Below are 27,941 nucleotides of genomic sequence, written 5' to 3'. Positions count from 1 at the left end.
AGTTTGGGAAGAGAACTGGTAGTGAAAGCTTTTTCAAAGATAATACTTAGGGGTTCTGCTATATTAATGGAAAGTTTTTTTAAGAAGTATGCACACAGTCCATCGGGTCCAATAGATAGTGATGGTTTTAAGTTGTGAAGAGCTTTTCCAACGTTGTCTTCTGTGAAATCTATATGAGTTAAATCATCATAATCATTGCTGGTACGTTTGTGGAAAGTCGGATATGTGTTATCGGAGTTAACAAAAACTGAGCCAAAGAAAATGTTGAAGAGGTTTGCTTTAACTGTTTCGTCATTGCATTCTTTGTTGTTAGAATCTTTTAGTGGTGGGATGGATCTTGAGTCTTTAAGTTTATTGTTAACAAAATTATAAAAGGCACGATTGGAATTTGTGCGCAGAAGGTTCTCTTCTTGCTTGGTGTGGTAATTTGTGCATTCAGTTTTTATTTGGTTGCATATATTTCTGTAGCGGTTTTTGAAATTTGCAACATAGCCTTTTTTGTTTCTTTTCCAGAGGGATTTTTTTTTTGATTGAAGCTTTTTTATTGATATGGGTAGTTTGGTTTTCCTGTTCATGGTAGTCATTTGTGGTACATATAGTTTAATGACTCTATTGATTTCAAGTAGGAAGACTCTATAGTGGTCTTCAGCGGTTATGCAGGTTGCAAACAGATTTTGCCAGTCCAGAAATGAAAGATCGTTGTTTATAAGGTCGTAATTGGCTTTTTTGAAGTTGTAGTTGGGAATACTGTTGTTATGACGATTTAAGTATGGACGTATATTGAGACGAAAATCAATCATGCAGTGGTCACTGTTGGAAAAAGGTTCTTTAATTTGTAATCCGTAAATTGAGTTTGAATTGTTGCAGAAGATGAGATCAAGGCAGTTGTTGAGTCTTGTATTGTTAGTTACAAGTTGTTCAAGACCTAGGTTTGTAACAGCGTTGTATAGTGTAGTATGGATTGGATCAGTTGAACATTCATTAGTTATCCAGTTAATGAGAGGTAGATTTAGGTCACCCAGAAAGATAAGAGGATATGGGCAAGAGGTAGCCCATGTTAGCATTGAGGTTAGCATATTTGCATGGGTTATGTCATAGTCAGGGGCTCTGTAGCATAGTAAGAGTAGTGTCAAGGGATAGGTCGCATACAATAGTTTCAGGAAGAGAAAGTTTATGTGCTACTTGGATATTTTTTAGATTCAGTGACTTTTTGTAAAAGATAGCCACTCCACCACCTCTTCGGTTTTCACGATCTGATCGATAGACTTGATATTCTTTGTTTGAGATAATGGAGTCAGGAAGGGATGAGTTCAGCCATGTTTCACAAGCAAAAATGATATCAAATGTGCCACTGTTTAATAAGAGGATAAGTTCAGGTAATTTGTTGACTATGCTTCTTGCATTTATCAATTTGCATTTGAGATCTGAAGTGATTGGTGTTGGAGAGGTAAGGGGCGTGCATACCTAGTTTTGGATGTTAGTAGGTTGGGGGTTGTGTACAACAGATGGTTGCACAGATGGTTGGATGGTAGTTTGGTTGTTTGGATGGATGGTTGTTTGGGTGGATTGTTGGGTGGCTGTTTGGATGGCTGTTTGGATTGTTGGTTGAATGGCTGTTTGGATGGCTGGTTGGATGGCTGATTGGATGGCTGCTTGGATGGCTGTTTGGATGGCTGGTTGGACGGCTGGTTGGATGGCTGGTTGGATTGTTGGTTGAATGGCTGTTTGGATGGCTGGTAAGATGGTTGGTTGAATGGGTGGTAGGGTGATGGGTGCTTGATTGAACACTGGGATGGCTGGTTGGTTGTTATGGGTGATGGGGGGTTTGGAGGTGACTTTATGAGTGTAGGTTTTATTTTTTATGCAATCGGCACGGTAGTCGATGTATAGGTTGGATTCACCATTGTCTTGTCTTCTTTTAAGTTCAGTGCGAAGTTCACGAGAACGTATCCGTTGTAGAAAGGATAGATCGGGGCGTGATCTAAGTTTACTGTAGGTAGGGTTGGTTTTGGCAATTGAGTTAATAGTATAAATGAATTTACGTTTACAGTCCTCATTAATGCATGTGACCCTACAAAATCTTGGTGCTGTTGACCCATCGCTGTTTTTATATTCTGGTCCATCTCTGGAGACAGCAATTATTTCATTTGGGAATATGGTTGATGCGTTATAATTTCCAATGATGTTGTGAATCTTATTGATATCTGGTACATTAGTGTTTTCAAGTCCAAATAATATTGCATTATTTATTTTTTGTCCTCTCTCCATTGCATCTCTGATTAGTTGGTTTGTAGTTATTTGTTGCTTAGGTTGTGTTGTATTAATTTGTTGTCTAGGTTGAGTTGTAGGTTGTGCATTAGGTTGTGTATTTTGTGTTGATAGATGAGTTTGGAAGAGATTTAGGTCATTTGAGTTTTCATTTTTTAGTGTTGAAATTTGTTTTATCAAATTTGTGAAACTTTGTTCAATAACTGTTAAAAATTTTTTTTCTAAGTTTTGCTCAATATTTTGTATTCTTTTTTCTAGGTTTTGTTCAATAGCTTGTAATCTTTTATCTTTGTTCAATAGTTATTAATCTTGTTTCTAAGATTTTATCAGGGTTGGATTTTCTGGCTGGCATAATGATAATCTTTCTTATTCCTTTGTTTTATTTTACACTCTTTCCAATTTTAGTAATGATTAAGTAACTGTCACTTAATCAATTTTCTTTAATTTTGTATCTCTCTCTTTAACTTTCAATGGTAATCAGTTTGGCAATTGCTATGGTAATGGAGAATAGAATTTTATTGGCCAAGTGTGATTGGACACACTATGGTAACAGTGAGATTTGGCAGGAAATTTAAAATGGATGAGATTGGGTGGTTGAAGAAGCTTCTTTAAAGGTTGCCGTAATGGCGGGAGTTTCAAAAAAGTCAATGGAAGCTGGGAGACTGGAGTCTCCTTGGAACTCACCAGCGGTCCTGTAGCGGTCCTGTTGATTGAGTGATAGGTGGTTTTAAATCCTTTTAAATACTGGTAGTTTCGTGGCTTTAAATCCTTTGAAATCCTGCTGCTGTGTGGTTTTAAATCCTTGTAAATCCTGGTTGCTGCGTGCTTGATTACCGGCTGTGGCATGGAAACGGTGATGGAGGTGATTCTCGGCTGCGGCATGGAAACGGTGGTGAAGGAGATTCCCGGCTGTGGCGTGGAAACAGTGGTGGTGGAGGTCGCGGTTGACTGGACCTTATTCTTTATTCTTCGCCGCGGCTGCTTGGATCCAAGTTTTCGCCGCGGGGGCTGCCTCCTGAGTCTTTGCTGCGGCTGCTCTGATCGCCGCGGCGTTTTTGAGTCGCCACGGTGTTTTTAAGTCATTGCCGTAGCTGCTTGCCTGGATTGCAGCAACGGCGGACGTCTGGGCTCTGGCCGCGGCCGCCTGAATTGTGTCGGCGGCGGCCCCTTTAATCATGACGGCGGGGGTTCTTTGAGACTTCTCGGTGGCTGCCTGGATCACAGCGGCAGCGGTTGCCTTAGTCTTGGTTGCTGCCGCCTGAATTGTGCCTGCGGCGGCCGTCCAAGTCCCGACGACAGTTCCAGTGGCGAATGGCTTCAAGGTTTTTTGTCTTTAAAAATAAGTTTAATTTTAGGTTATTTTGAAGCCTCGGGGATTGCCCTCCTAAAGAGTTTTCGCTCTTTTACAGAGAGCGTTCCTCCGAGGCATCCTTGCTGGTCGCCATCTTGTGTGTACTTTTTGCTCGGTATGCAAATTGCAAAGGGTCTAACAGCGGACCCGTGATGGTTTTCAAGTGGGACAGCACTAGCCTTTCAAAGGTTTTCATGACTACAGATGTTAGAGCAACTGGTCTGTAGTCGTTCAGTTCCTTGATGGTTGGCTTCTTCAGCACTGGGATGATGGTAGAGCGTTTGAAGCAAGAAGAAACATAGACATCTCTAGTGGTTTATTGAAGATATGGGTGAAGGTGGTGGCCAATTGGTCAGCACAGACTTTTAAGCAAGAAGGAGTTATCTAGTCTGGGCCTGGAGCTTTTCCTGGTTTTTGACTGTGAAATAGGTTCTGCATTTCCTTTTCTGTGATCACTAGGGGTTCTGAACCCAATGGGATGGGGTCAGTTGTAGAAGGTTTGGCTGTTGTTGGTGTGTCTGAGATGGGGGTTGTGGAGATAGGTGGCTGTTGTTTCCTTTCAAACCTGCAGTAAAACTCATTCAGGTCATCTGCCAGTTGTTGATTTTCTTCAGCCTGGGAAGGAGGTTTGCTGTAACCGGTGATATTTTTAAGAGTTTTCTACATGTTTGCTGGTTCATTTGTTGAGAACTGATTCTTTAGCTTTTCAGAGTAGTTTCTTTTTGCTGCTCTGATCTCCCTTGTTAATACATCAACTTGGCCTTGACATTTATTAAGAATCCACATAATCCTGCCATTCGTTGCTTCCTTGGTGGATCCCCTGCTGAATGCAGGAATTGCTATCCAGGCCTCCTGGAGAAAGCCAGACAACCGGAAGTGGCTTTTGTAGCTTGGTGTCTCTGGCAGCAGAAAAGGCACCCTGGTTGCTTCCACTGGCCTTCCCAGATGGGTCAGCAGGTGGTGCTCTACACCCAGCAGAAGAAGAGTGATGGACTTCCCCCTCCCTCCAAATGTCACTGTGGGATGGAGTGAGAAGCAGATGGTCTCCACATGTGTTTTGTCCAGGTGCAAGGAAACTTGATAATTGGGCCACTTTCTGACCCTGGTTCAACAGAAGAATGTGAGAAGACTTGGGCCTTGGGAGAGAGACAGACCTCTCTCTCCCCTTTGCCAGCCATGCCCCCTTCGGCTGCCCCAGCTACTGTTCCGGTTGATCCACCCTCCTCCAAGCCAGAGTGGGCTGGGGTGGGAGCCCCTGTGCTCTAGAGAAGAAGAAAATTACTTCAAAATAGCTACGTATAACAAGGGTGTTTCTAATATTTTCATTCCTTTCTCAAGTGTCATGCCCAGATATCACAGCCAAATGATTACTTCCTGTCATTGAGAAAACTATTCATTCTGCCTAAAACTGCAAGTCCTTTTTGTACAGATTCTAGTCAAGCTTCAACATGTTTTTGGTAAGTCTGTGGCCAACTTGGTATTTCCCCATCCTATGCTGGGCATCTGATGGATCGTTTTCTAAGTAAGGGGCTTTGTGGCTGTTGCATTTTATCTATTTCTCTGTATAATTTTAAATTTTGTTTCTTTCAAAGGGTTTTTGTGTGTCATATAACACTTCCTGCCACAGCTTCACCATTAATCAGATAAACTGGGAGTCCAGTTTGGAAAATGTGACCTATCACTTAACAATGCCGTTCTCCAGTGTAATGAGAAAACTTCAATGAGACTATGTGTCAGTCTTGCCCCAACTAGGTCCCTAGGAAAAGAAGACTCTTGACTCCATTTGGTGAAACTGATTGGTTCTTTGACTAAGGATGGCAGAGTTGACACTATGATTGGGTTTTCATATCATATAGCTCATATTTAATTATCCCCCTCCTTAAAAATGAGGTGAGGTTAATTCAGAGATTTTCTTTAGAGGAAAACTTGCTGAAGATAATCCAAATCCATGGAATTTGGTTGGGGCAATAAAACAAGAGAAGTTTCTTCAGTTACTGAAAGAGACCAGAAATTATGCAGCTGTGCAGGAGACGGATAATCAGTTTCTTTTGATTACAGGGTTTCTCATGGTCTTCATTCATTCCTTCGGTATCAGGATGGGCAGTCTTCTAGAAACTGGGCTTTCTGGAAACTCAGTACCCATTTTGTGATCACGAAAACCAATAAAGAAAGTGAGCACAATCCAAGTGACTCCCAGCACAAAAGTGGGTAGAGATGTGTATGGAACCAAGACAATGAGCAGGCTGGCCCACTGGAGCCCCAGAGGGTGACCTGCCCCTTGCTCCCCAACCTTGATATCCCACTGAGAAGGACAAGCGCTGGATTGCCTGGCCAAAGGGGCCAAAGGGAAGGCTGTCCATGTTGCACTGCTGGCCCCGGGGCTCCTCTGGAAGGGAGGGTGGTTGGAATGGGCTTGTCAAGAGGCGCTGTGACCAAAGAAAGTGAAAAAAAATGAAATCCTTGAAAACCCTCCAGAAGCAAATCTCAACCTAAAATAACATAACTCTCTGTTGGGATGCTTTCAAAAGAAAAAGCAAAGCCGTGAGATTTGAAAAGAAACAGACTCACAAATAATCTGTGAAAATATATTTTAAACTTTCTATAGAACAAGTGTGTAAAGAAATAACTTTTTTAAAAAGCTCATAATCCAGAATGACTCTCCCATTCCTAGTGGAATTCCCCCATTCTTTGCCTTCCCACTCCCTCCCTCCACCATCATGGTAACAACCAGCAGGTGAGAACGCAAAAGGCCCATAACTTTCACGTTCAGCAATAAGAACAGGAAAAGCTCCTGCTGCAGCTTTGGCTTTGATGTGCCCAAGGTGGATGTAGGGCAAAGCTCAGGGCATCCAGCCACCCCCCCTCCCCCAGCCTGAAACAAAAGGTAACTGCATCAAAGGTTAAAGGCTCCCGGGGTTTTCTTCACAGCTTTGGCAGCAGGCCCTACTCAACTCTTGGGGGAGAGGTTTGCCCCAGGCCTCATTTGTTTGCCAGGCAAAAGCGTCTTCTAAAGCCTTGAGCTTGGAAGGGCTTCCGTCACACTGGCTGCAGTGTGTCTGCTCTCTTCGGATAACTTGCTTTGCAGTGCAGAAGGGGATTTCCAGGAGAATCCTGGGTTCCTACCAAATACCAAAGGCTCAGTGATCCCAGTCTCAGTCTTTCTCACTGGGCATCCTCAGCTTCCATCAGCCACAGACATAACCTCAGGACAGAGAAGAGGCTTAGCCCAACACACCTTTTCCTCAGGTTCTGGGCTCACGGGACACAAGAGCTGTGGCTCAACTTCTCATTTTCTACAGGACGAATGTGTCAGTTTTGGAAGGCAATTTTTTTTTTTTGCTTCTTAACTGCCACATATTTTAGCTGGGGAAGTTGGGAGGAGGTTGTTGTTGGAGCAGTAGAAAATTAGTCATAACAAAATTCCGTATTCAAGGACATCCTGCGTTTGATGGAGACTGCCTGAAGATTGTATCCAATGGTGTGTGAAGAGTTGATTGGACAACGTGATGAACTTGTGGTTGTGGGGCAGGACTGTGAACTGTCAACTGGGCGTGGAAAACCTGGAAGCTTTCAGGTTCGGGTTTTCCCAGCTGGGCCAACATGACATTTCTAATAAATTGGAACTTTGAGGAACCTCAAGCCTCAAGAGCTTTATTTCGTTGGGGATGTTTCTTGGAACCCTGACATTAACCCGAATCCCCTAAATAACTAAGAAGCACCCCGAAAGGGGGCTGAATGGGGTGCTGAGCCCCAGCACCAACCTAAAGCTTGGGTGGTGTGAAGACTCAGCGAAGATGGAAGAGAGAGAGGAGATTGCAGAGGGAGCTATGGGAGCACATACTGGAAGGTTTATCGAGACCCGGTATTCTCCTTCTGAAGGCGTGGTACGAGGCCTTGAAGCTGCAGAGACGATGCAAAGCTTAGGCGCTCGGTCCAGGGAGATGGATTCCAGGAAAAGTTGCCAGCATGATCCAACTCCAGAGATGGGACCAAAAGAGCGATTGCCTGGATGTCGTCCCATATCCAGCCTTCATCAACCTGCCTTCACGCTACCCCCTGCGGAATTTATCCCCCCAGGCTGGGGATTCTATCCTGGCCAGGGATGGGTCCAGAAGATAGGCCTGATGGAGGAGAAATGTACACCCCAGTTTGGGCCGTGGTGTCTGCGTGTGTGCGGAATGTGTCCAAAGTTCCTTGAAGCAGCCTCTGCGGAGGCCGATGGTGGAACTGCCAGAGAAGGAGACCAGGTTGCTGCAGAGTTTAGCACAGCTTCTCCCGGCTTCTAGTAGCCGGAGGCTTCTCCTTGCTTCCTCCGATCAGAATAAGGGAAGATGCAGGAGCCCTCTTGGGAGATGCCCTGCACCACATTCATGACATGCTGAGCAGTGTGCACTGAATGGCCCATGGCGATCAAAGCTGTCGTGAGGTTCTGCAGAGGAAAAAAAGGCAACATTAAGCCCCACATAGCCTCTTCAAAGGCCGCCTGCACAGCTCTGTGGACCCTCATGTTAGGATGGAGGGCTGGGCAGTGGGGAGAGGCAGCCCGGAGGACCCTTCAGGAGAAGGCTGGGCTGGCCATTTCCGGGCAGATGCAGAACGGTACACAAGCCTCATTCTGTCTATCCCTGGTTTCACAGGGCAGGACCAGAGTGAGTGATTAAAAGCAGCAGGCTCGGGCCAGGCATAGTAGGAACTTCCTGACAGGACAGGCCGTAAGCCAGTGGAACAAGCTGCCCCATGAAGTGGTGAATTCTGCTATATTGGGGGTCTTCAGAGATGGGGTGGTTGTCAAACCCACTGTGGTGAATCCCAGATTCAGGGCTTGGACAGTCTAATGTCTGAGTCTGGGAAGATCGGCTGGGCAGGGAATTCCAGGCCAGGAAGAGACTGTGTTGAGCTGCCCAAAGTACCTCAAAATAAGTTTCTGAAGTTATCGTGGTGTTTTTCATCCAAGGAATAGATAAGGGAGCTATTCTGAAAACCGCTTCATCCAAGACTTCAGCTGGCCTCCCTCTTCCCTTGGTGTCCCAGTTGCGTCCCCACACTTTCACCCCACCCTCCCTAAAGCCAATGACTGATCTTCCATGTCTCTTTAACCTCAGAGAAGAAAAGGGGATGCCCTGCTGAGGGATGAGGGCAGGCAGAAGGGATGGTTCCAGGAGTGAAATTTACTTACCTTCGCTACTGCTTCAGAAATGTGAGCGAGCGCGCCTCCTCCATACATGCGCAGAGCCTTCTGCGCATGCACAGAGGGTCAAAAGCAGGACATGATGACATTCGGGCAGGTGGGCAGAGCCTCCCACCACCGACACTACCAGTTTTCCCGAGCCGGATAGAACCGGCTGAATTTCACCACTGGATGGCTCTGTTTCTTTTGGTTTACTGGGAAGCTGGCAAAACAGCTAAGTTCCATAAGCATCTCCCCTCCCCTCCTCAAAAAAGGCCTTCCACAATGAGACAGGGGAAGGAATCCCAGACGGCCTTCATGGAATAAGAATCTGACCAAGGCTGGCAAGTAATGGGGGTGGTTCTCTTCTCCAAGAGGACTGCTTTCACCCAGCCTTGCTGCTGTGAACGTTTGTGTGGGACACAAGATCCCCACCACCAAGTTAGGGCAGGGAGGAGGAGGCGGGAGGGAGAGAAGAGCCCTGAACCAGGTCAGCATCTCACCAGTGGAAACTGCTTCTCCACTTGAATGGAGCCACCTCCAGTGGCAGAGAGGATGGGCGCTCCAATGGCTTGATCCAGATCGTACCCAAACCACAGCTTATTGACGATGGCCTGCAACAGAGAGTCCTTTGATAAACCCACCAAAGAGACATCTGGCCAGGAGCATCCTCATGGAAGCTGAGGAACAGTCGTGGGGAACAATTCAGGGGATGCAATTAATTTACAAAATATCAATGTAGTCTTTGGCCCCAAGCTCTCCCCTTGCTTGAAATGCAATGGCTGTCTAGCCACAGAAGGTCACGTGCTTCTCGCCCAGCGGTTTGCATTTTCCTGTAATTGAAAGGGATTTGACTGCATAGAAATTTGACTAAAACTTGACCCTTTGTGGGAAAAAGAATCCCACCAGGCTGCTGTGAAGGTTTCCTCTGGCCACATCTCAGCCAAAGAGAAGAACAGCGTCTGCCAGAACAATCACAGAAATGGAAGAAAAACACCAGGTTGGGGGGGGGGAGCTGGTCTCTTCCCAAAACCCCCAAAGCTTTAACCAAAAATTATCTACTATTGACCTCACCACCTTCCTAAGAGGTCTGTAGGGGGCATGCATAAGAGCACCAGCGTGCCTACAGTTCCTGTCCCAATGTCCCCTTTGATTGTATCCAATTCGTATAGTTATTCCATGCTTATGCTTATATATACTGTTGTGACAAATAAATAAATAAAAATTTTAAAAAAATTCTGCAGGGTGGGGGCTCATTAATGAAAGTCCTGGGCCATCCTGAAGGGCAGCTCTTGTACAAGGCCAGTGGGCTTTCATGGCTTACCTGGGCTACAGCAGGGATAATGAGGGGCCCACCTGAACCTCCTATTATTAGTTTGGACTTCCCATCTTTAGAAAGAAGAATGGACGGAGTCATGGCGGAGGGAGGCATCTCTCCTGGTGGGACAACAGGAGAAAGCGTTAGCTGATAGAAGAGAACCTTTATACAACAGGGTTAAACTTGGTGTTCTCTGAGCTTGGCTGTTTTCTTGCAAACTTTTTGTTATCAAACTAGGTAACATCATCATCAGGTAATGAAATGTCTGTAATTAATCAGCCAAGCTCGGAGAGTACCAAGGACCCCAAAATAGTACTTCCCTACAGGATCCATCTCTTAGGAAACCCCAACACCCGTGCATTACGTAGCACCATGCTTGCACGCTTCCTCAGCGATTCTAGCATCTGAGGAAAAGCCAATGAATTCAGTGTGACTCTTTATGGGGGAGGGAGTGGTCCTTACCTGGAGAAATGCTTTTGCTAGACCGCTTCATGCAAAAATCGGCCAGCTCATTGTTTAAGATGATTCCAGTTTGCTGTGAATAGACCATTGAGCCAAACCTAAGCATAGAGAAAGCAGACAGGGGAGGGGAGAAGATGGATGGGACCCTTGCACTGATCAAGAGGCTGCTGTGAATCCGGCTATGTGGCCTCAGGCGGCCACTCTGAATGAGGCTTCAGGGGGCTCAGCTAGTAGCCTCTCCATCTCCTGGAATAGAGATGGGCAGGTCCTGCCAGGATCATAGGCCCCAGAGGCCTCCTCTGGAAATCTGATGGGGATGCTGTTTGTGCTAGCCTATAAAAGAGCCACCTCTGGTGGCCCTAGACCTCATGACGAGGAAAGCAGCCCCGGGAGACTAGTTTGGAGGGGTGCACCTGACCTCTCTCTGCTGCAGGGTCAAGGGGAAGACAACCCTTTCGGATAGATTTCCCCTGCCCCAAACTATTTCTATGAAACTATTTAAGAGCTGTGGTGACACAGTGGCTAGAATGCAGTACTGCAGGCTAATTCTGCTGACTGCCAACAGTTCGGCAGTTCGATTCTCACCGGCTCATGGTTGATTCAGCCTTCCATTCTTCCGAGGTGGGTAAAATAAGGACCCAGATTGTTGGGGGCAAGAGGCTGACTCTGTAATCCGCTTAGAGAGGGCTGTGAAGCACTGTGAAGCAGTATATAAGTCTAAGGGCTGTGGCTAGTGTTATTTCATCTGTCTTGGAAACTCCATATCACGTGTCCTCAGAGAACCCTTTTCCTGCCAGCCTCAGCAATGATATTCTTGGCACGTCTGCTAGGAAAGAAGGCCTCTCCTTAAGGAGGCCAAGCTGCTTGGGAGGGGACTCTGGAGAGACATGCCTTGACTCAGTCCAGTGAAGAGGGCAAGCAACCTCCCCAAAGTTTACCAGTGGGACCAGTTTTGCCTGTGGGACCTTCAGTTAACAAAGGAGGATCAGGATTGGCCTGCAACCAATGTGAGAAGCACAAGCCCGACTGGGTCAGTTTCCCACATGGAATGGTGGGTGAACGCTGCAGCTGGGAGTGGCTTTCAATTGAATGACCACAGATGCTTCTGCAGAGACCCTAACTGGAAGGAGGTGAGACCTCCTGGACATGGAGGGCCAAATGGTCAAGGCTGCCCTCAGCCTCACACGTCCACAGCTGCCCCCACTTACGGGTGGTTGATGGTGCTGGTGGCTGACACAGCACTCCCGTCTTCTGCCAAAACGGCCACGTGGGAGGTGCCAAAAGGTGCCATTTTCAGCTGGGCCGGGTCATAGTGGCTTGGTGGGTGGTCTCCCCGGCCGTCGATCAATTGCCTGATGTGGTCAGCAAAGGCATCCGACATCATCTCATGGAGAACCTCCTGAAAGGGTGGCATTCAGGTCAGGAAGGAGACCTGCCATGGGTGGCCCTGAGACCACCTCCAAAATGCCCTCAAGCCAGGAGGGCCGGGAACAGAATGTGGAGTTTTGGACAAACATGGATGGACAGTGGAGCAAGGGAAGCCGAAGGCGCTGGGCTCAGAGACTCCTTTCCCAGCAACGGAGCCATACAGCCCATCGCAGAGACAGATGTCTCCTTTTACGGCGCTCTGTGCCCAGGAGAAGGGGGGGCACACAGGAAAAGGAAGACTTCCTTTTCTGCATTAGCCAACAGTGTGCCAATGCCTCAGGTCAGGGCTGCTATAAATTAAATAGTTGGCCTCTTATCCTTCCAACATTTTCATCCAATATGAAGTCAGAAAACCTTTTATATTTTCCTTACTTTGCTTGTAAATTTGAACTTTTTATCTTTATTTGACTTCTCAAATAAAGATTCATTTGAGTCAGTTTTTTGCATATTAATTAGAAATTCAGGACTCTCTTTTCATATCACATGTAAACAGTGGTGAGGACAGAAAACCAGCCTTTAAGTGCTGATTTTCATGATGTAATCTAACAGTCGGCACATCTTTTTCTGTGCTGTGAACAGCATCAGAGAGTTCTTGGGGCCATTTGCTCCCTTCAAAATAATTGAGGGACCTAAGCTGCCAAAAAATATCCAGCTCATTTTTATAATGTTTAAGACCTACCTTGCAAAGAATGGTTTGGAAATACAGGCTATAAATGGTAAATATGTAAAGAATAAAATGGATATTAACTTCCACTCATCTGGAAGTTAAAAAAACCCCAATAAAAACGCTGTCCTTGCCATCTAAGAGTAAAAATCCTAGGAGCAAAGTACCAGGTTTTGACACACATTTACCAGACCTGCAAGTGGGCATCAGGATGATTCTTATAAGGTAGGTAAAATGAGGGCCCAGATTGTTGTGGGCAATTAAGTTGACTTTGTATATAATATACAAATGGATGAAGACTATTGCTTAACACTGTGTAAGCCGCCCTGAGTCTTCGGAGAAGGGCGGGATATAAATTCAAATTTAAAAAAAAAAAATATCTAAGCACTGCTGACCCGAATGTAATTCCAAAAATCTGAAGGCTGTCCCAGGAAAGACCCACCTCTTTTATTTTAGAAAAATTAGGGTCATCTAATTTCGCTCTTTGGCCATTGGCAAACTTCAAGGTCTCTGCGATGTAATGATAGACCTTTGCTCTTCTGTTTGGTTCTTCCAGATCCACTTTGGTGAAATTGAACCCTGAAAGACAAGGAGAATTGTGGATGAACTCCTCAACAGTAGACTTAAAAACATGCTTCCAGGTAGCCCTCGACTTACAAGGATATATGACCCAGGGTGGCACAGTGGTTAGAATGCAGCATTGCAGACTAATTCTGCATTCCACTGCCAGGAGTTCAATTGTGACTGGCCCAAGGTTGACTCAGCCTTCTGTCCTTCTGAGGTGGGTAAAATGAGGACCCAGATTGTTGGGGATAAGAGGCTGACTCTGTAATCTGCTCAGAGAGGGCTGTAAAGCACTGTGGAGCGCTATGTAAGTCTATGTGCTATTGCTACGACCAGAATTGGGACTAGAACTTCTATCACTAATTGATATGGTCATTAAGTGAGTTGTGTCTGATTTTGTGATCTTTTTGCCATGGTCGTTAAGTAAATCACACATTTGTTAAGTAAATCTGGCTTCCACCATTGATTTTTCTTGTTGAAAAGCTCCTGGAAAGGTCATAAGTGAGTCCTGAGTCCTTCGGGAGAAGGACGGTATAGAAATCTAATAAATAATAATAATAATAATAATAATAATAATGATAATAATAAGAATAAGAATAATAATAATAATAATAATAATAATAATAATAATAATAAGAATAAGAATAAGAATAAGAAGAAGAAGAAGAAGAAGAAGAAGAAGAAGAAGAAGAAGAAGAAGAAGAAGAAGAAGAAGAAGAAGAAGAAGAAGAAGAAGAAGAAGAAGAAGTAGTACTCTGGGATGCTGCAACTATTATAAATATATACCGGTTGCCAAGGAGCCAAATTTTGATCATGTGACCATGGGGTCATAAGTGCCTGTACCAGTGATAAATTACATGTTTCAGCACTGTCATAACTTTGAACAATCACTAAACAAATGGTTCTAAATTGAGCACTATCTGTTATGCTCAACCAAATAACAAAATCCTGTAAACAGAACAATATTGTTTCGACATGTTAGCTCTTGATATCTTACTCCAAACACCAAGGAAGCAACAAGAAGACCATTTGCATTCTTAAGACACAACAATTGAGCCCATCACATTAATAACCTCATTGATGAGAGCCTCAGATGATAACTGATCTGACAAGAATAAATCAAAAGAGCTAATATTCCAATCTCCAAGAGCAAGGTGAATGCAACCAACTATTAGAACAGAACAGAACGGAACGAAACATAATAGAATAGAATTGAATTTTTTATTGGCCAGATGTGATTGGATACATGAGGCATTTGTCTTGGTGCATATGCTCTCAGTGTACATAAAAGAAAAGATACCTTCATCAAGGTATAACACTTACAACACTTAATGATAGTCATAGGGTACAAATTTAACACTTAATGATACAACACTTAATGAAAGTCATAGGGTACAAATAAATAATCAGGAAACAATATCAGTATAAATCGTAAGGATCCAAGCAGCAAAGTTACAGACATAACTGGAAGGAGATGGATGATGGGAACAATGAGAAGATTAATAGTAATGCAGACTTAGTAAATAGTTTGACAGTGTTGAGGGAATTATTTGTTTAGCAGAGTGATGGCGTTTGGGGAAAAACTGTCCTTGTGTCTAGTTGTTCTGGTGTGCAGTGCTCTATAGCATCGTTTTGAGGGTGGGAGTTGAAACAGTTTATGTCCAGGATGTGAGGGATCTGTAAATATTTTCACAGCCCTCTTTTTGATTCCTGCAGTATACAGGTCCTCAATGGAAGGCAGGTTGGTAGCAACTTTTAGTCAGGAAAGGAAGGAAGGAAGGAAGAGGAGGAGGAGGAGGAGGAGGGAGAGAGCGAGATGGAAATGAGAAGGAGGGAGGCAGGGAAGGAGGAAGGCAGGGAAGGAGGAAGGTAGGCAGGCAAAGCACATTCCTGGTCAATTAGTGGAGAGTCTTGGTCTTTCTAACCATCCTCCAACCCTACACAAATACTTACCGTTAGCAGAATAGAATAGAATAGAATAGAATTCTTTATTGGCCAAGTGTGATTGGACACACAAGGAATTTGTCGGTGCACACGCTCTCGGTGTACATAAAAGAAAAGATAGGTTCATCAAGAATCATAAGGTACAACACTTAATGATAGTCATAGAGAAACAATCAATATAAATCGTAAGGATACAAGCAACAAAGTTACGGATACAGTCACAAGTGGAAGGAGATGGGTGATAGGAACGATGAGAAGATTAATAGTAGTGCAGACTTATTTATTTATTATTTATTTATTTATTTTATTTATAAAATTTTTATACCGCCCTTCTCCCGAAGGACTCAGGACAGTACAGTACAGTGAAAGATAAAACACAACATATATACAATTAAAACAACATTTAAAACATAGCAGATTATAAAAGGCTGATAATTAAAAATTTAGATTTTAATATTTTAAAAATATTAGCAAAACCCCAAATTTAAAATTCAACACTATTATGCCAGTCCCGCTTGAATAAATAAGTGTGTTTTGAGCTCAAGACGGAAGGTCTGAAGATCAGGCACTTGACGTAGGCCAGGGGGAAGTTCATTCCAGAGCGTCGCTGCCCCCACAGAGAAGGCCCTACTCCTGGGGGCCGCCAGCCGACACTGTTTGGCGGACGGCACCCTGAGGAGACCCTCTCTGTGAGAGCGTACGGGTCGGTGGGAGGCAAAGGGTAACAGCAGGCGGTCTCGTAAGTACCCGGGTCCTAAGCCATGGAGCGCTTTAAAGGTGGTAACCAAAATCTTGAAGCGCACCCGAAAAACCACAGGAAGCCAGTGCAGACTACGGAGTAGTGATGTTACGTGGGAGCCACGAGCGGCTCCCGTTACTACTCGCGCAGCCGCATTCTGGACTAACTGTAGCCTCCGGGTGCATCTCAAGGGCAGCCCCATGTAGAGAGCATTGCAGTAATCCAACCGAGACGTAACCAGAGAGTGAGTGTCAAGGAAGGGACGCAGCTGGCGGACCAAGCAAACTTGGTAAAAGGCCCTCCTGGAGACGGCCGCCAGATGTTCATCAAAGGACAGCCGTCCATCCAGGAGGATGCCCAAGTTGCGAACCACCTCCTTTGGGGCCACTAACTCGCCCCCGACAGTCAGCCGCGGATGCAACTGACTGTACCGGGGTGCCGGCATCCACAGCCACTCCGTCTTGGAGGGATTGAGCTTGAGTCTGTTTCTCCCCATCCAGACCCGTATAGCCTCCAAGCACCAGGACAGCACTTCGACCGCTTCGTTGGGGTGGTCTGGGGTGGAAAAGTACAGCTGAGTATCATCAGCGTACAGATGATAACTCACCCCGAAACCACTGATGACCTCGCCCAGCGGCTTCATATAGATGTTGAACAGGGTAGGCAAGAGAATCGACCCCTGGGGCACCCCACAAGTGAGGCGCCTCGAGGACAACCTCTGCCCCCCTGTCAACACCGTCTGCGACCAGTTAAATAGTTTGAGGACGACCGTTAAATAGTTTGACAGTGTTGAGGGAATTATTTGTTTAGCAGAGTGATGGCGTTCGGGGGGAAAACTATTCTTGTGTCTAGTTGTTCTGATGTGCAGTGCTCTATAGCATCGTTTTCAGGGTAGGAGTTGAAACAGTTTATGTCTATGATGTGAAGGATCTGTAAATATTTTCACAGCCCTCTTTTTGACTCGTACAGTATACAGGTCCTCAATGGAAGGCAGGTTTGTAATAATTGTTTTTTCTGCAGTTCTAATTATCCTCTGAAGTCTGTGTCTGTCTTGTTGGGTTGCAGAACCAAACCAGACAGTTATAGAGATGCAGATGACAGACTCAATAATTCTCTGTAGAACTGGATCAGCAGTTCCTTGGACAGTTTGAGCTTTCTGAGTTGGTGCAGAAAGAACATTCTTTGTTGTCCTTTTTTGATGACATTTTTCATGTTAGCTGTCCATTTTGGATCTTGTGATATGGTAGAACTTAGAAATATGAAGGCTTCTACTGTTGATACTGTGTTGTCTAGTATTGTGAGAGGTGGAAGTATGGAAGGGTTTCTTCTAAAGTCTACCACCATTTCTACGGTTTTGAGTGTGTTCAGTTCCAGATTGCTGTGGTCGCACCATGAGGCTAGTCGTTCAACCTCCTGTCTGTATGCGGATTCATCATTGTCTCAAATGAGACCGATCACTGTTGTGTCATCTGCAAACTTTAGTAGTTTGACAGATGGATTGTCGGAGATGCAGTCATTGGTATACAGAGAGAAGTGGGGAGAGCACACAGCCTTGGGTGGCCCCTGTGCTAATTGTACAGGTATCTGATGTGATCCTGCTTAGCTTCACTTGCTGCTTCCTGTTTGTTAGGAAGCTTGTGATCCACTTACAAGTCTGTTCAGGTACCTGTAGCTGGTTTAGCTTAGTTAGAAGAGTGTCTGAAATGATGGTATTGAATGCTGAACTGAAGTCTATGAAGAGGACCCTTGCATAAGTCTTTGGAGATTCAAGATGTTGTAGGATGTAGTGCAGAGCCATATTAACAGCATCATGTTGATCTATTTGCTCAGTATGCAAATTGCGAGGCGTCTAATAAACAATTAAATGTTCCTTGTTTGATTGCTATTACATTTCCTGCAATTTGCAACAAATTGATTTCACATTGTTTATGTTTCAGGCTTGTTATTTGAGAAACCAGGTTATTTGAGAAACTAAGATAAATTTCATCAGCTCCACTTTCCTTGAAGAAAGGTTATTGACTTATAAGGCAAATTAAGTCCTCCAAAGCTGTGGAACTTCAAAATCAATGATAATATTTGTAATAGCCCGATAGCTTAAGAAAATAAAAAGTGAATATAAAGTAAAGAAATCCTTCAAATAGGTAGATTCTCCTTGAAATCCTGGAGACAGCAACACAATAGCACCCTCTAAAAAACCCAGGAAATGTCTGAATAAACTAGGATTTGGAAAACAAACTCCTGCTGTCTGCAGGTTTTCTTCTCAATTAGCATAACTTCCCTAGGAAAGGAATCCCTTTCAGAAGAAAAGGTTCAACTAATGCCTTTAAACAGCATTAGGCAGGAATTAATCAAGCTGTGTAGAAATGAGCCAACACAGTTAACACAGTTAGAACCGATTAAATTATGCAATCAACTATCTAAGCTAAGCTAAATACAAGCTAAGTGGACATAACTTTGTAGATAACCCTCACTCTGTCATAGACCTTGGAGTACTCATATCAAATGATCTAAGTGCCAAAGCCCACTGTAACAACATCGCCAAAAAGTCATTAAGGGTTGTAAACCTAATCTTGCATAGCTTCTTCTCTGGTAATATTACACTACTAACTAGAGCATTAAAAAAATTGCTAGACCAAGTCTCAAATACAGCTCATCAGTCTGAAATCCGCACTGCATATTGGATATTAATACAATTGAACACGTCCAGAAATATTTCACAAGAATAGTCCTTCACTCCTCTGCTCGCAACAAAATACCTTATGCCACCAGACTTGAAATTCTGGGCTTAGAAAATTTAGAACTACGCTGCGTTTGGTATAACCTAAGCATAGCTCATAAAATCATCTGCTACAACGTCCTTCCTGTCGAAGACTACTTCAGCTTCAACCACAACAATACATGAGCACACAATAGATTCAAACTTAAAGTGAACCGCTCCAATCTCAATTGCAGAAAATATGACTTCAGTAACAGAGTTGTTAATGCCTGGAATGCAACTACCAGACTCTGTGGTCTCTTCCCTAAATCCCCAAAGCTTTAACCAAAGACTATCTACTGTTGACCTCACCCCATTCCTAAGAGGTCTGTAAGGGGCGTGCATAAGAGCACCAGCGTGCCTACTGTTCCTGTCCTAATGTTCCCTTTGATTGTATCCAATTCGTATGGTTATTTCATGCTTATACTTACATATACTGTTGTGTTTGACAAATAAATAAATAAATAAATTAAATATGCTCTCAGTGTACATAAAAGAAAAGATGGTAATGAAGGAATGACAGATGTGAAACTAATACTACAGAAATAGCAGCTGCTGAAATATCTACTGCTGACCTCACCCCATTCCTAAGAGGTCTGTAAGGGGCGTGCATAAGAGCACTAGGGTGCCTGCCATCCCTATCCTAATGTTCCCTTTAATTGTATTCACTTTTTGTATTCAATTCATGCTTACACTTATATATATTAGCTAATATATACTTGACTGACTAAATAAATAAATAAATAAATAACACAAAAAGCTTCACTTTGCTGGCTGAGAAACTGACAAACAACCCAGATAGGCAGCAGGAAAGTCCTGATAAAGAGATGGGATTAAGAAAGTTTCACAAGGCCCCATTGTGAGTAACCTTGTACTAAATATGACAAATCTTGGAGCAGAAATGACAAATGCAACCAACGAAATGTGAGCATAAGCCTTGTGGAAAAAAGTCACATAGATTGACAGGGTATAAATAATAAAATTTCTGTATAAATATCTGAGACAGCTTTTACTCAGGGCAATTCATTTGGACCTCTGTCCCAAGAGTCTGTGCAGAAACAAACAGCTGGAAAATGACATTCCTCGTTCCAGAGTGCTGTTGGCCAACAACTGGACCCAAAAAACCTCAAATGTTTCCATTGAATAAAACACTGAGATAGATCAAGCTTATTTTTTTCTCTACCGAAGTTATAAAAACAGCTGCCTTTGAACCGAATGGTTACAAAATAACATTATTAAAGTCTCACTTCACTAAAAACAAATATTTAGATCCTGTTTTTAAATTGAATTATTATCCCATGAACAAAGTTTTCATGGGGAAGGGCCCCAGGCATCTGGTCCTTGAGTGGCGCAGGCTGCTAAACAGCCTGTTATTAACAACAGCTGCTTGCAATTACTGCAGGTTCAAGCCCCACCAGGCCCAAGGTCGACTCAGCCTTCCATCCTTTATAAGGTAGGTAAAATGAGGACCCAGATTGTTGGGGACAATAAATTGACTTTGTATATAATATACAAATGGATGAAGACTATTGCTAGACATAGTGTAAGCCGCCCTGAGTCTTCGGAGAAGGGCGGGATATAAATGTAAAATAAAATAAAATAAAAAATAAATCTGCCTTCTTACAGCCCTGCACTCTTGCAAATCCCCTTCCCAGCAGACATTCCGATTCTCACCAGAACCCCAGATAATAATTCTCACAATGAGCCTAAAGACCTAAACGCTGAATTTCCCTGTTCAAACTGACCAACCTCGGATGAAGGCCCAGCTAAAGGACAGGAGATCGGTAAATCTACCTTGCTCAAAAAGTAAAATCTTGTAAGATGTTCCTACCAAGGAAATGTATCTGATCTCTTGGAAATTAGTTTAAAATAAAGTCACACTCCTTACAGGAAGGCCTTGCATATAGTCGATTAACTCTGGAATTAAATTCCTCCTAGATATATTTGTCTTCCCTCCCATGTCCTGGTTGAGAAGAATTCCTGGAAATCCTTAGCCCAAGATAAACAACTTAAAATCTTGATCGCTTCTACAGTTATTATTATAATACAAGGGTATTAAAGGTGATTTATTCCAGTTTATAGACATCTTACGTTTCAGTCTTTAGTCTAATTCTATCAAAGCGTGCAAAGAAATTATATATTTTCTAATTTAAGGAAACAAGAACACCACTAAAATACAGTATCAGAAACAATAATCAATAATCAGAATCAATAATCCATTATTGTGTAATAATATACTGTAATTTAATCAACCAACCAAAGCAGTTGCTGAAATTGTAGCTTTCATACTTACCAAGCAAATAGTTCTGTAATAATTATAGTGGAGCTCCTGCTCAGCTCAAGAATAACTTGCTCAGTTAAAACTAAAGTTATGTAGGTGGCTTTGAGAAAAGCTTATTCTATCTAAGCAAATCAGAAAACAGAAAAAGGTCAATATACTTTTTATATTAATATTCTGGAAAACCATCAGGGCAATGAGTGTTTTTCAACATCACAGAATAATTGTAGTGACAGTCACTGGAGATGAAGAGCACGTAGCCAAATTAACCACAGAAAATTATTGTATGAAAAGAACTCAGGTTCTGTAAACAAACAAACAAAAACAAACAAAACCCCCAAAACCCACTATTCCCTCTTCTCTTGCTGAAGCCTCTGTGCGGCCCTCATTTGAATCTTGAATAGATCACATTAATTTGAATCTGGAAGGCAGCATCATATTGGGCTTCCTCCAGAATCGTCTGCTTTATGCCGTGACTAACAATTCTACTTTGGAAAAAAGCTTCTGTGCAATTGTTTGGTCTTAAATAAATGCTGCAGCAGTGCCCATGCTCAGACAGCAATTTCCCTGAGTTCCTGTTAATGCCACTAATGACCCAGATGCAGCTTCCATCCTGCTCAGCTCTGGACAGGTAGAATTCTGGGTCCCTAAGTGAGGAAGCCAAGCCTTGACCAAGTCCCAAGGACAGGGTTTCTCCATCTTGGCAACAGTAAGAGGTGTGGACTTCAACTCCCAGAATCCTCCAGCCAGGGAGTTGGGTCCACATGTCTTAAAGGTGGAGATACCTATTCTAGGAGAAAGGGCAGCCCTCTCTGGGAAGGCTCAAAGTCTCTTGCAGAAGAGTTCAGGCTGGGGTTTGACTTGTGGAATAAGCTGCAATGGACCCTATTATTTTATTGCCAGCCCCCCAGAACAGCTAAGGACTGGTCACTGATGGTGAATTTAGAATAGCATAGCATAGCATAGCATAGAACAACAGAGTTGGAAGGGACCTTATAGGTCATCTAGTCCAACCCCCTGCTCAAGCAGGCAACCCTACACCATTTTTGACAAATGGCAGTCCAAACTCTTCTTGAAAGTCTCAAGTGATAAAGCTCCTACAACTTCCGAAGGCAACTTCTGTTCCATTGGTTGATTGTCTCACTGTCAGAAAGTTCCTCCTCATTTCTAGGTTGAATCTCTCCTTGTTTAGTGTCCATCCATTATTCCTTGTGTAGCCTTCAAGTGCCTTGGAGAATAGCTTGACCCCCTTCCTCCTCTCTGTGGCAGCCCAACAAGTTTAGGAAGACTGCTATCCTGTCTCCCCTGGTCCTTCTCTTCACCAGACTAGCCATGCCCAGTTCCTGCAACCGTTCATCATATGTCCTCTCATCATCCTGGTTGCCCTTCTCTGCAGTCTTTCTAGAGTCTCAACATCTTTTTTATAGTGTGGTGACCAAAATTGGATGCAGTACTCTAGGTGTGGCCTTACTAAGGCTTTCCAAGCTCGTTCTCCAGGAAGAGCATTTCCTAATCTGGTATCACCAGAATCTCACCACCCAGAAGCCAGCTGTGATTCTTTGCCATCTGGGGCCCTGTCTTGGTTAATCAAGAGGCCCCTGGGGACCAAGAGCTCCCCTTCGCTCATTTACCTTTTAGGACGTTGAGAATGAAGAAAAGGACTGCTCCGGCTGCTGGCCTTGGGGCTGAGAATATGGTATATTTGTCCAGTGACATATTCACGGGTTTCATCGGTTCAACATGATAATTCTTGAGGTCCTCCAATGTCAAGGTGCCACCTAAACAACGACAGGAAAAAAGAATGAATCTTTCAATCCTTCCAGGAACGATGCTTTTCAGAAAGGAGGTGCATGGTGGTCTCCCTCTCAACTTGAAGCCCCAGAAGAGGCTGCAGACCAGGAGCAGATCTGAGCCTAAGAGCTGCCATAGTGACCAACAGAGATGGCCTTCAAAACTATCAGCAGCTAACTCTTCTCTGCCCCTTTTTCTGGAGAGAGAATCTTGGATTACGTATCTGTAATTAGTGGACTTTTATGCAACTTCATGCGAGAGCCATTTTGGAAAAGTGAGACTGCTGCGAAGACCACCGGCTAGCTTAGCCATTTAGGGCCCTTCCCCACTTGAACCAAACTGTGATACAAACAGGAATGTGTTGTGATTTTATCTTTTTCTTATCTGCAGCCCAAGCCTCAGTCAACTTTACATCTCCTTTTGCTGTGGTGGTGAGAAAGTACTGCCTTTTCCCTTCCCCCAGCCTCCATTTTGCATGGCTATGACCTCATCGGCTTCACTGACCACCTGTGCGGGGTGCAGAGATCCTCGCAGGTTGGACTGAGCCTGGCACCTCTTGGCTGTTCCAGGCCAGAATGGAGCAACTCACCCGGGGACAATTCAACAAATACAAAACTTAAATTAATTTCAACAGAACCGTGGCCAATAATAATAAAGAAAGCCAATCCAGAAACACAAGAGTTACAAATATTTCACCAATAAGAATAACTGAATGAAACGACTGAGACAGTGCTGAATTGTCCCGCAGTGAGTTGGACGTTAGTCACAGTGAGTTGGCTGTGGTGAGCTGTCCTAGACCTTTAGATTCACTCTGCTTTGGACATTAGGAGTCTTGGGGTCTTTTCACTGAGATCGAGTCTTGGAGCAGTCTGAGCAGCTGCTAACCAATGGGGATAGTCGAGGGAGTTGGGAGTCGGGAGGTGGGAGTAAGAAGAACGAATCTCCGGATGTCTTCTGGCTGTTGTTGGTTGTTTTGAACGCCAGTTTAGCATGCCGCAAACTCCATACATGAAATGAAGCTGACTTTCTACCTCTCTCTCCCCCCTCCCCCTTTGAAGAGGACACAAAAGGCATAACTGACAGGTCAAGCTAGAGCACCGTCTCACCACAGGCTCACCTTTTCTTGGCTGATGGTCTGGCATTGCCCCATTTCATGGGAATTGAGTGGCTACATCTCTCAAAAGACCACTCCAAGGTTAAACAACTGCAGATTATTCACTTCGTGACTGGCAGGAACCTGAACAGTAACTGGCTTGGGAGAACCGTGCAACTTAGTCCTACCTTCAGCTCTGACATCTTGCACTAGCTTTTCTGCCGTCCTCCCAGAGTAGAATTCTTCAGGCCCATTTTCTGCCACAGCTTTTAGGGTCTTCTCTAGGGCTGCCCAGCGTAAGTTCTCTCCGCTGCTCAAGATGGCTCCTTGGTCATTGCAAAGCAGTTGGCTGAAAGAGAGGCCAAGAATCAGGGGTTCCCGCTCTTCAGGCCTCTCTACGGAAGCCCTGATTTAGCTCGTACACACCACCAGCTCTGGTTAACTCCCAAGAATGGAGGTGAGTTTTTGATCTGTGGCCAGATATGACTTTCCTTTAAATACAGGCAATCCTCAACTTACAACGGTTCATTTAGTGACCGTTCAAAGTTACAACAGCACTGAAAAAAGTGACTTGTGACCAGTTGTCACACTTACAGCATCCTCGAGGTCACACAATCAAAATTCAGGTGCTTGTCAACTGACTCATATTTATGACAGATGCAGTGTCCCTGGGATACGTTATCCACTTTTGCGACCTTCCAGCAAGCAAAGTCTATGGGGAAGTCAGATTCACTTAACATCCTTGTCACTAAATTAACAACTGAAGCCATTCACTTAAAAAGTGCGGCAAGAAAGGTCATAAAATGGAGCAAAACTATCTCACTTAGCGACAGAACTTTTGGGCTTAATTGTGGTCATAAATCAAGGACTATCTGTACTTCATTTCTCCTGAAACTTGGTTGAGGATCATTCTGGCCAAGTGTGGATTCCATGCATTTCCAAAATGGCCTTGATGTGTGGCTCTTCTTCATTTGTGTGGGGTTAAAGGTCCTGTGGACAGGAGTGGCTGAAACTCCCCATGGCCGAAGGGTGGGAGGGCAGCTTCCCTCACTGCCCCTTCCCTGAAAGTGGGACTGTGGTGGCTGCTCCCCCGCCATGCCACGTAGAAGCCATGTAGAAGCGCACAAACAGACACCCCACGGAAAGGGAAGGGAAGGGCTAAATCTCTTCACACCCACCCACCCCCTACAACTAGGCAAGGAGAGGTGCTGCTAGGCCAGACCGATAGGCAAACAATGATGCTGGACCTCAATAAAGATAGCTGGGGGACAGTGGGGGGTGGGAGAGAGATAAGAAAGACAAGGCAAACTATTTCCCCATCTAGGCTTATCCTTATCCTTCCAGGGGAGGCCGAGGTCCCTTTTCAAAGGGGCGGGAGAGGACATGCCAGTCAAACAATGGAGGTCTGGGAGAGACTAGAGATGATCAGAATGAGCACAATTTGGAAACAAAGTGATGCTACCTAAATGTCAGCAGAGATTTGTGAATGACAAGCTTTATCCAACTGCCTTCCTGTTTCTATTGAATAATTTTATGGACAGTGTTTTGCAAGGCATTGAAGATCTGATTGTCTCCCCCGCCCCAAACTATTTAGGTCAGATGGCTTGGCTCTTACTGATGCTGAGGGGGATCCTGGCTTCTCCTTGGGAGGTAGGGGTGGGGTTACATGTGTGGGTTTGTATGTTTTAATGCTGAAAGCCACCCCAGGGTCACTTGTGTGCGATGGACAGCTATATAAATCAAATAAGGGGAATAACAGGAATGTCATCACAATATATCTTATTTGGGCAAAGCAGGTGACATTTTACATTTTAATTAGCAATGCGGTTAAACGTGGTCAAATGTTGACTTGACTATTACACTCAGACACCCTTAGATCTTAATCAAATTGGAGGGTTGTACTAAGGGGTAGTATAGAGCAGAAGAAGCTTCTTGGATGAGAAGCGAAATGTCTTCAAAGAAAAAGTCCCGTCGCCTCTTGAAAAAGCACCTTTGGAACTACTAAGGGGTACCACAAGATTTAGAATAAGAAAGTGGGTATCAAATTGCAGATCACACAGCATTAGGAGAGATAGAGAATGCTTAGAAGACAGGAACAGCATTTAAAAATGGTCAAGGACTAAAGAAGTTGGCTGAAAATAAAAGACTCAGCTCTTCACTTAGAAAACAGAAATTGAATGCACACGCATAAGATGGGTTGGTAACGAGAGGTATCGAAAGGACTTGAACTTGAGGCTCATTAAAAGCCAAATATGAAGGTTTGTACTAGAGAACCTGAAAGATATTCGTATTTCTAAGAACCTTCTCCCAAGCAACAAGCATTTTGCGCTCTTATTTTGTGGTGAACAAGGGTGGCCAAAGAATTGTATGAAACTTTCCTACTTTGGCTATGTTCAGAATTGCTGTAAAGGATCCAAACAGAATACTGGCCTGCCATTGGCCAATCCCACGTTTCAAAGTTTGATCTCACCATGAGGATGAATTCTTCAAAGGCGACTCTAGGAATTTTAGAAACAGGCTCAAAACCTCTGATACTCGGATCCCAAGACCAAGCATCTTGATGGTGGGTTCAAAAAGGTCCTTCCATGGCAATCTGCCATAGCGTAGATGAGCTTCTTCATAACCACGAAGTTCCCCAGGAACAGCAATCCATTGCGACCCTACCAAAGAAAGGCATTATGGATAATGCAGTCTTCTCAAAATAATCACCCTAATTTCACTATTAGACTGCTTGGGTTAGCTCCAGAACTCCCTTGTGACTTGTAAAAACATACCAAAATTATTAGTAGAAAAATCTGAGTGTCTGCCTCAGTGTTCCTCAGCCTGAACAACCTTGATAAGATGTGTGGGTTCTCATCACCCAAAATTCCCCATCAAGCCAGCCAGCCAGGCACACATCTTAAAACCAATAAGGTTGAGAAACACCAGTCTACCTGATCGTTCATCCTAGCAAAACCCTTTCAGGTGCAAGGATGGTTGATGTTTTTAAGGGTCATAAGTCAGAAGAGAATGGCTGATGATATGAATGCCCACCTGTATGTTTGTCTCTGCTTAAGGAATCCTCTTTGGGATTAAAGAGGCTGAGTTCCTCCACATTTGATGTCTTTGAGATATTTAAAAAGAGACTGGATAGTCACTTGTCTGAAATGGTACAGGGTCTCCTGTTTCATCATGGGGTTGGACTAGAAGGTCTAAACTAAAGAGCTCACTAAACCCATCACTAAATCCAAGGTCCCTTTCAGCTCTATTCTGATTGATGGACATCTGAAATTCTATCAGTCTTATGGCATCTAAGCAGAGGTGGGATTCATTTGCATCAGTTTGGGTGAACTAATTGTTAACTTTTTGCCCAGTTGGGAGAACTGGCTAATGCTGCATCTGGCTGGCCCCTCCCACCCCACCCCACCCCTCTCAGGAGTGTCCTCCCCCCACACGCCCTCTTTTGGCTTCCAGGGTGGTGCAGGAGTCCTTCCAGGGCCAAAAAACCTGCTCTAGGGTGAGTTGGGAATGGGGATTTTGCATTATGATTGCTCATAAGTAAATAGCAACCAGTAAAAGAGGAGTGGAAAAATCCCTATCTGTAGATCAGCGTTTTTCAGTCTTGGCAAGTTTAAGACGGGTGAACTTCATGCTGCCTGGGGAATTCTGAGAATTGAAGTCCATGCACCTTGCTGAAGTTGAGAAAGATGGGTCTTGACTAGAGTTTAGGATTTTCCATTCCTGTTTTATTTAGAGTTTGGTGCAATTAAATAAATCAGTTGTGGTTTCGTTAACACATAGTGATTAAAGCAATATGAACCATTACTGGACTTTTTGTGAGAAACTGAAATTAAAAGTTGATCTGGGCTTTGATAATTAAATAAGGGATTATGGAAATAATGTATACAAATGTTAAACTTAGAGTAAAAGTTTGATATATTTTTTACTTATAACTGTACCAAAGAAAGTTGGCAGTCATTCTTTTTCAGTTTTCCTTCTTTTCCTCTTTCTTTCACTCTTTTTCTTTCCTGACCCTTTTCTTTTTTCAAATCTGTTTTTTATTTCCTTATCCCTTAGCTTTGTATTTTTTTGGTGTATGAAGGATCAAATACTCAGCCATTATAATTCTACAATCCTTAT

At 43.9% G+C, this 27,941-nt stretch overlaps 1 protein-coding gene across 1 annotated transcript in view; it reads right to left on the bottom strand.

Moving 5' to 3' along the window:
* Positions 1-6,189: 6,189 nt before the first annotated feature.
* GGT5 (gamma-glutamyltransferase 5) overlaps positions 6,190-27,941 on the bottom strand; it is a 43,371-nt gene continuing 21,619 nt past the window's right edge. Inside the window, exons 4-12 of the mRNA XM_058158276.1 lie at positions 26,293-26,482; positions 24,011-24,171; positions 22,570-22,716; positions 13,101-13,237; positions 11,775-11,965; positions 10,567-10,664; positions 10,111-10,223; positions 9,290-9,400; positions 6,190-8,048 (exon numbers count right to left, since the gene is read on the bottom strand). Of these exons, the coding sequence (XP_058014259.1) occupies positions 7,902-8,048; positions 9,290-9,400; positions 10,111-10,223; positions 10,567-10,664; positions 11,775-11,965; positions 13,101-13,237; positions 22,570-22,716; positions 24,011-24,171; positions 26,293-26,482 (1,295 nt within the window). The 3' untranslated portion in view covers positions 6,190-7,901. The remainder of the gene's footprint in view (positions 8,049-9,289; positions 9,401-10,110; positions 10,224-10,566; positions 10,665-11,774; positions 11,966-13,100; positions 13,238-22,569; positions 22,717-24,010; positions 24,172-26,292; positions 26,483-27,941) is intronic.

This window comes from Ahaetulla prasina, chromosome 15, assembly GCF_028640845.1.
Source record: "Ahaetulla prasina isolate Xishuangbanna chromosome 15, ASM2864084v1, whole genome shotgun sequence".
NCBI lineage: Eukaryota > Metazoa > Chordata > Lepidosauria > Squamata > Colubridae > Ahaetulla > Ahaetulla prasina.
The sequence above is the reverse complement of the archived record's forward strand: the minus strand, read 5'-3'. Positions and strand labels throughout refer to the sequence as shown.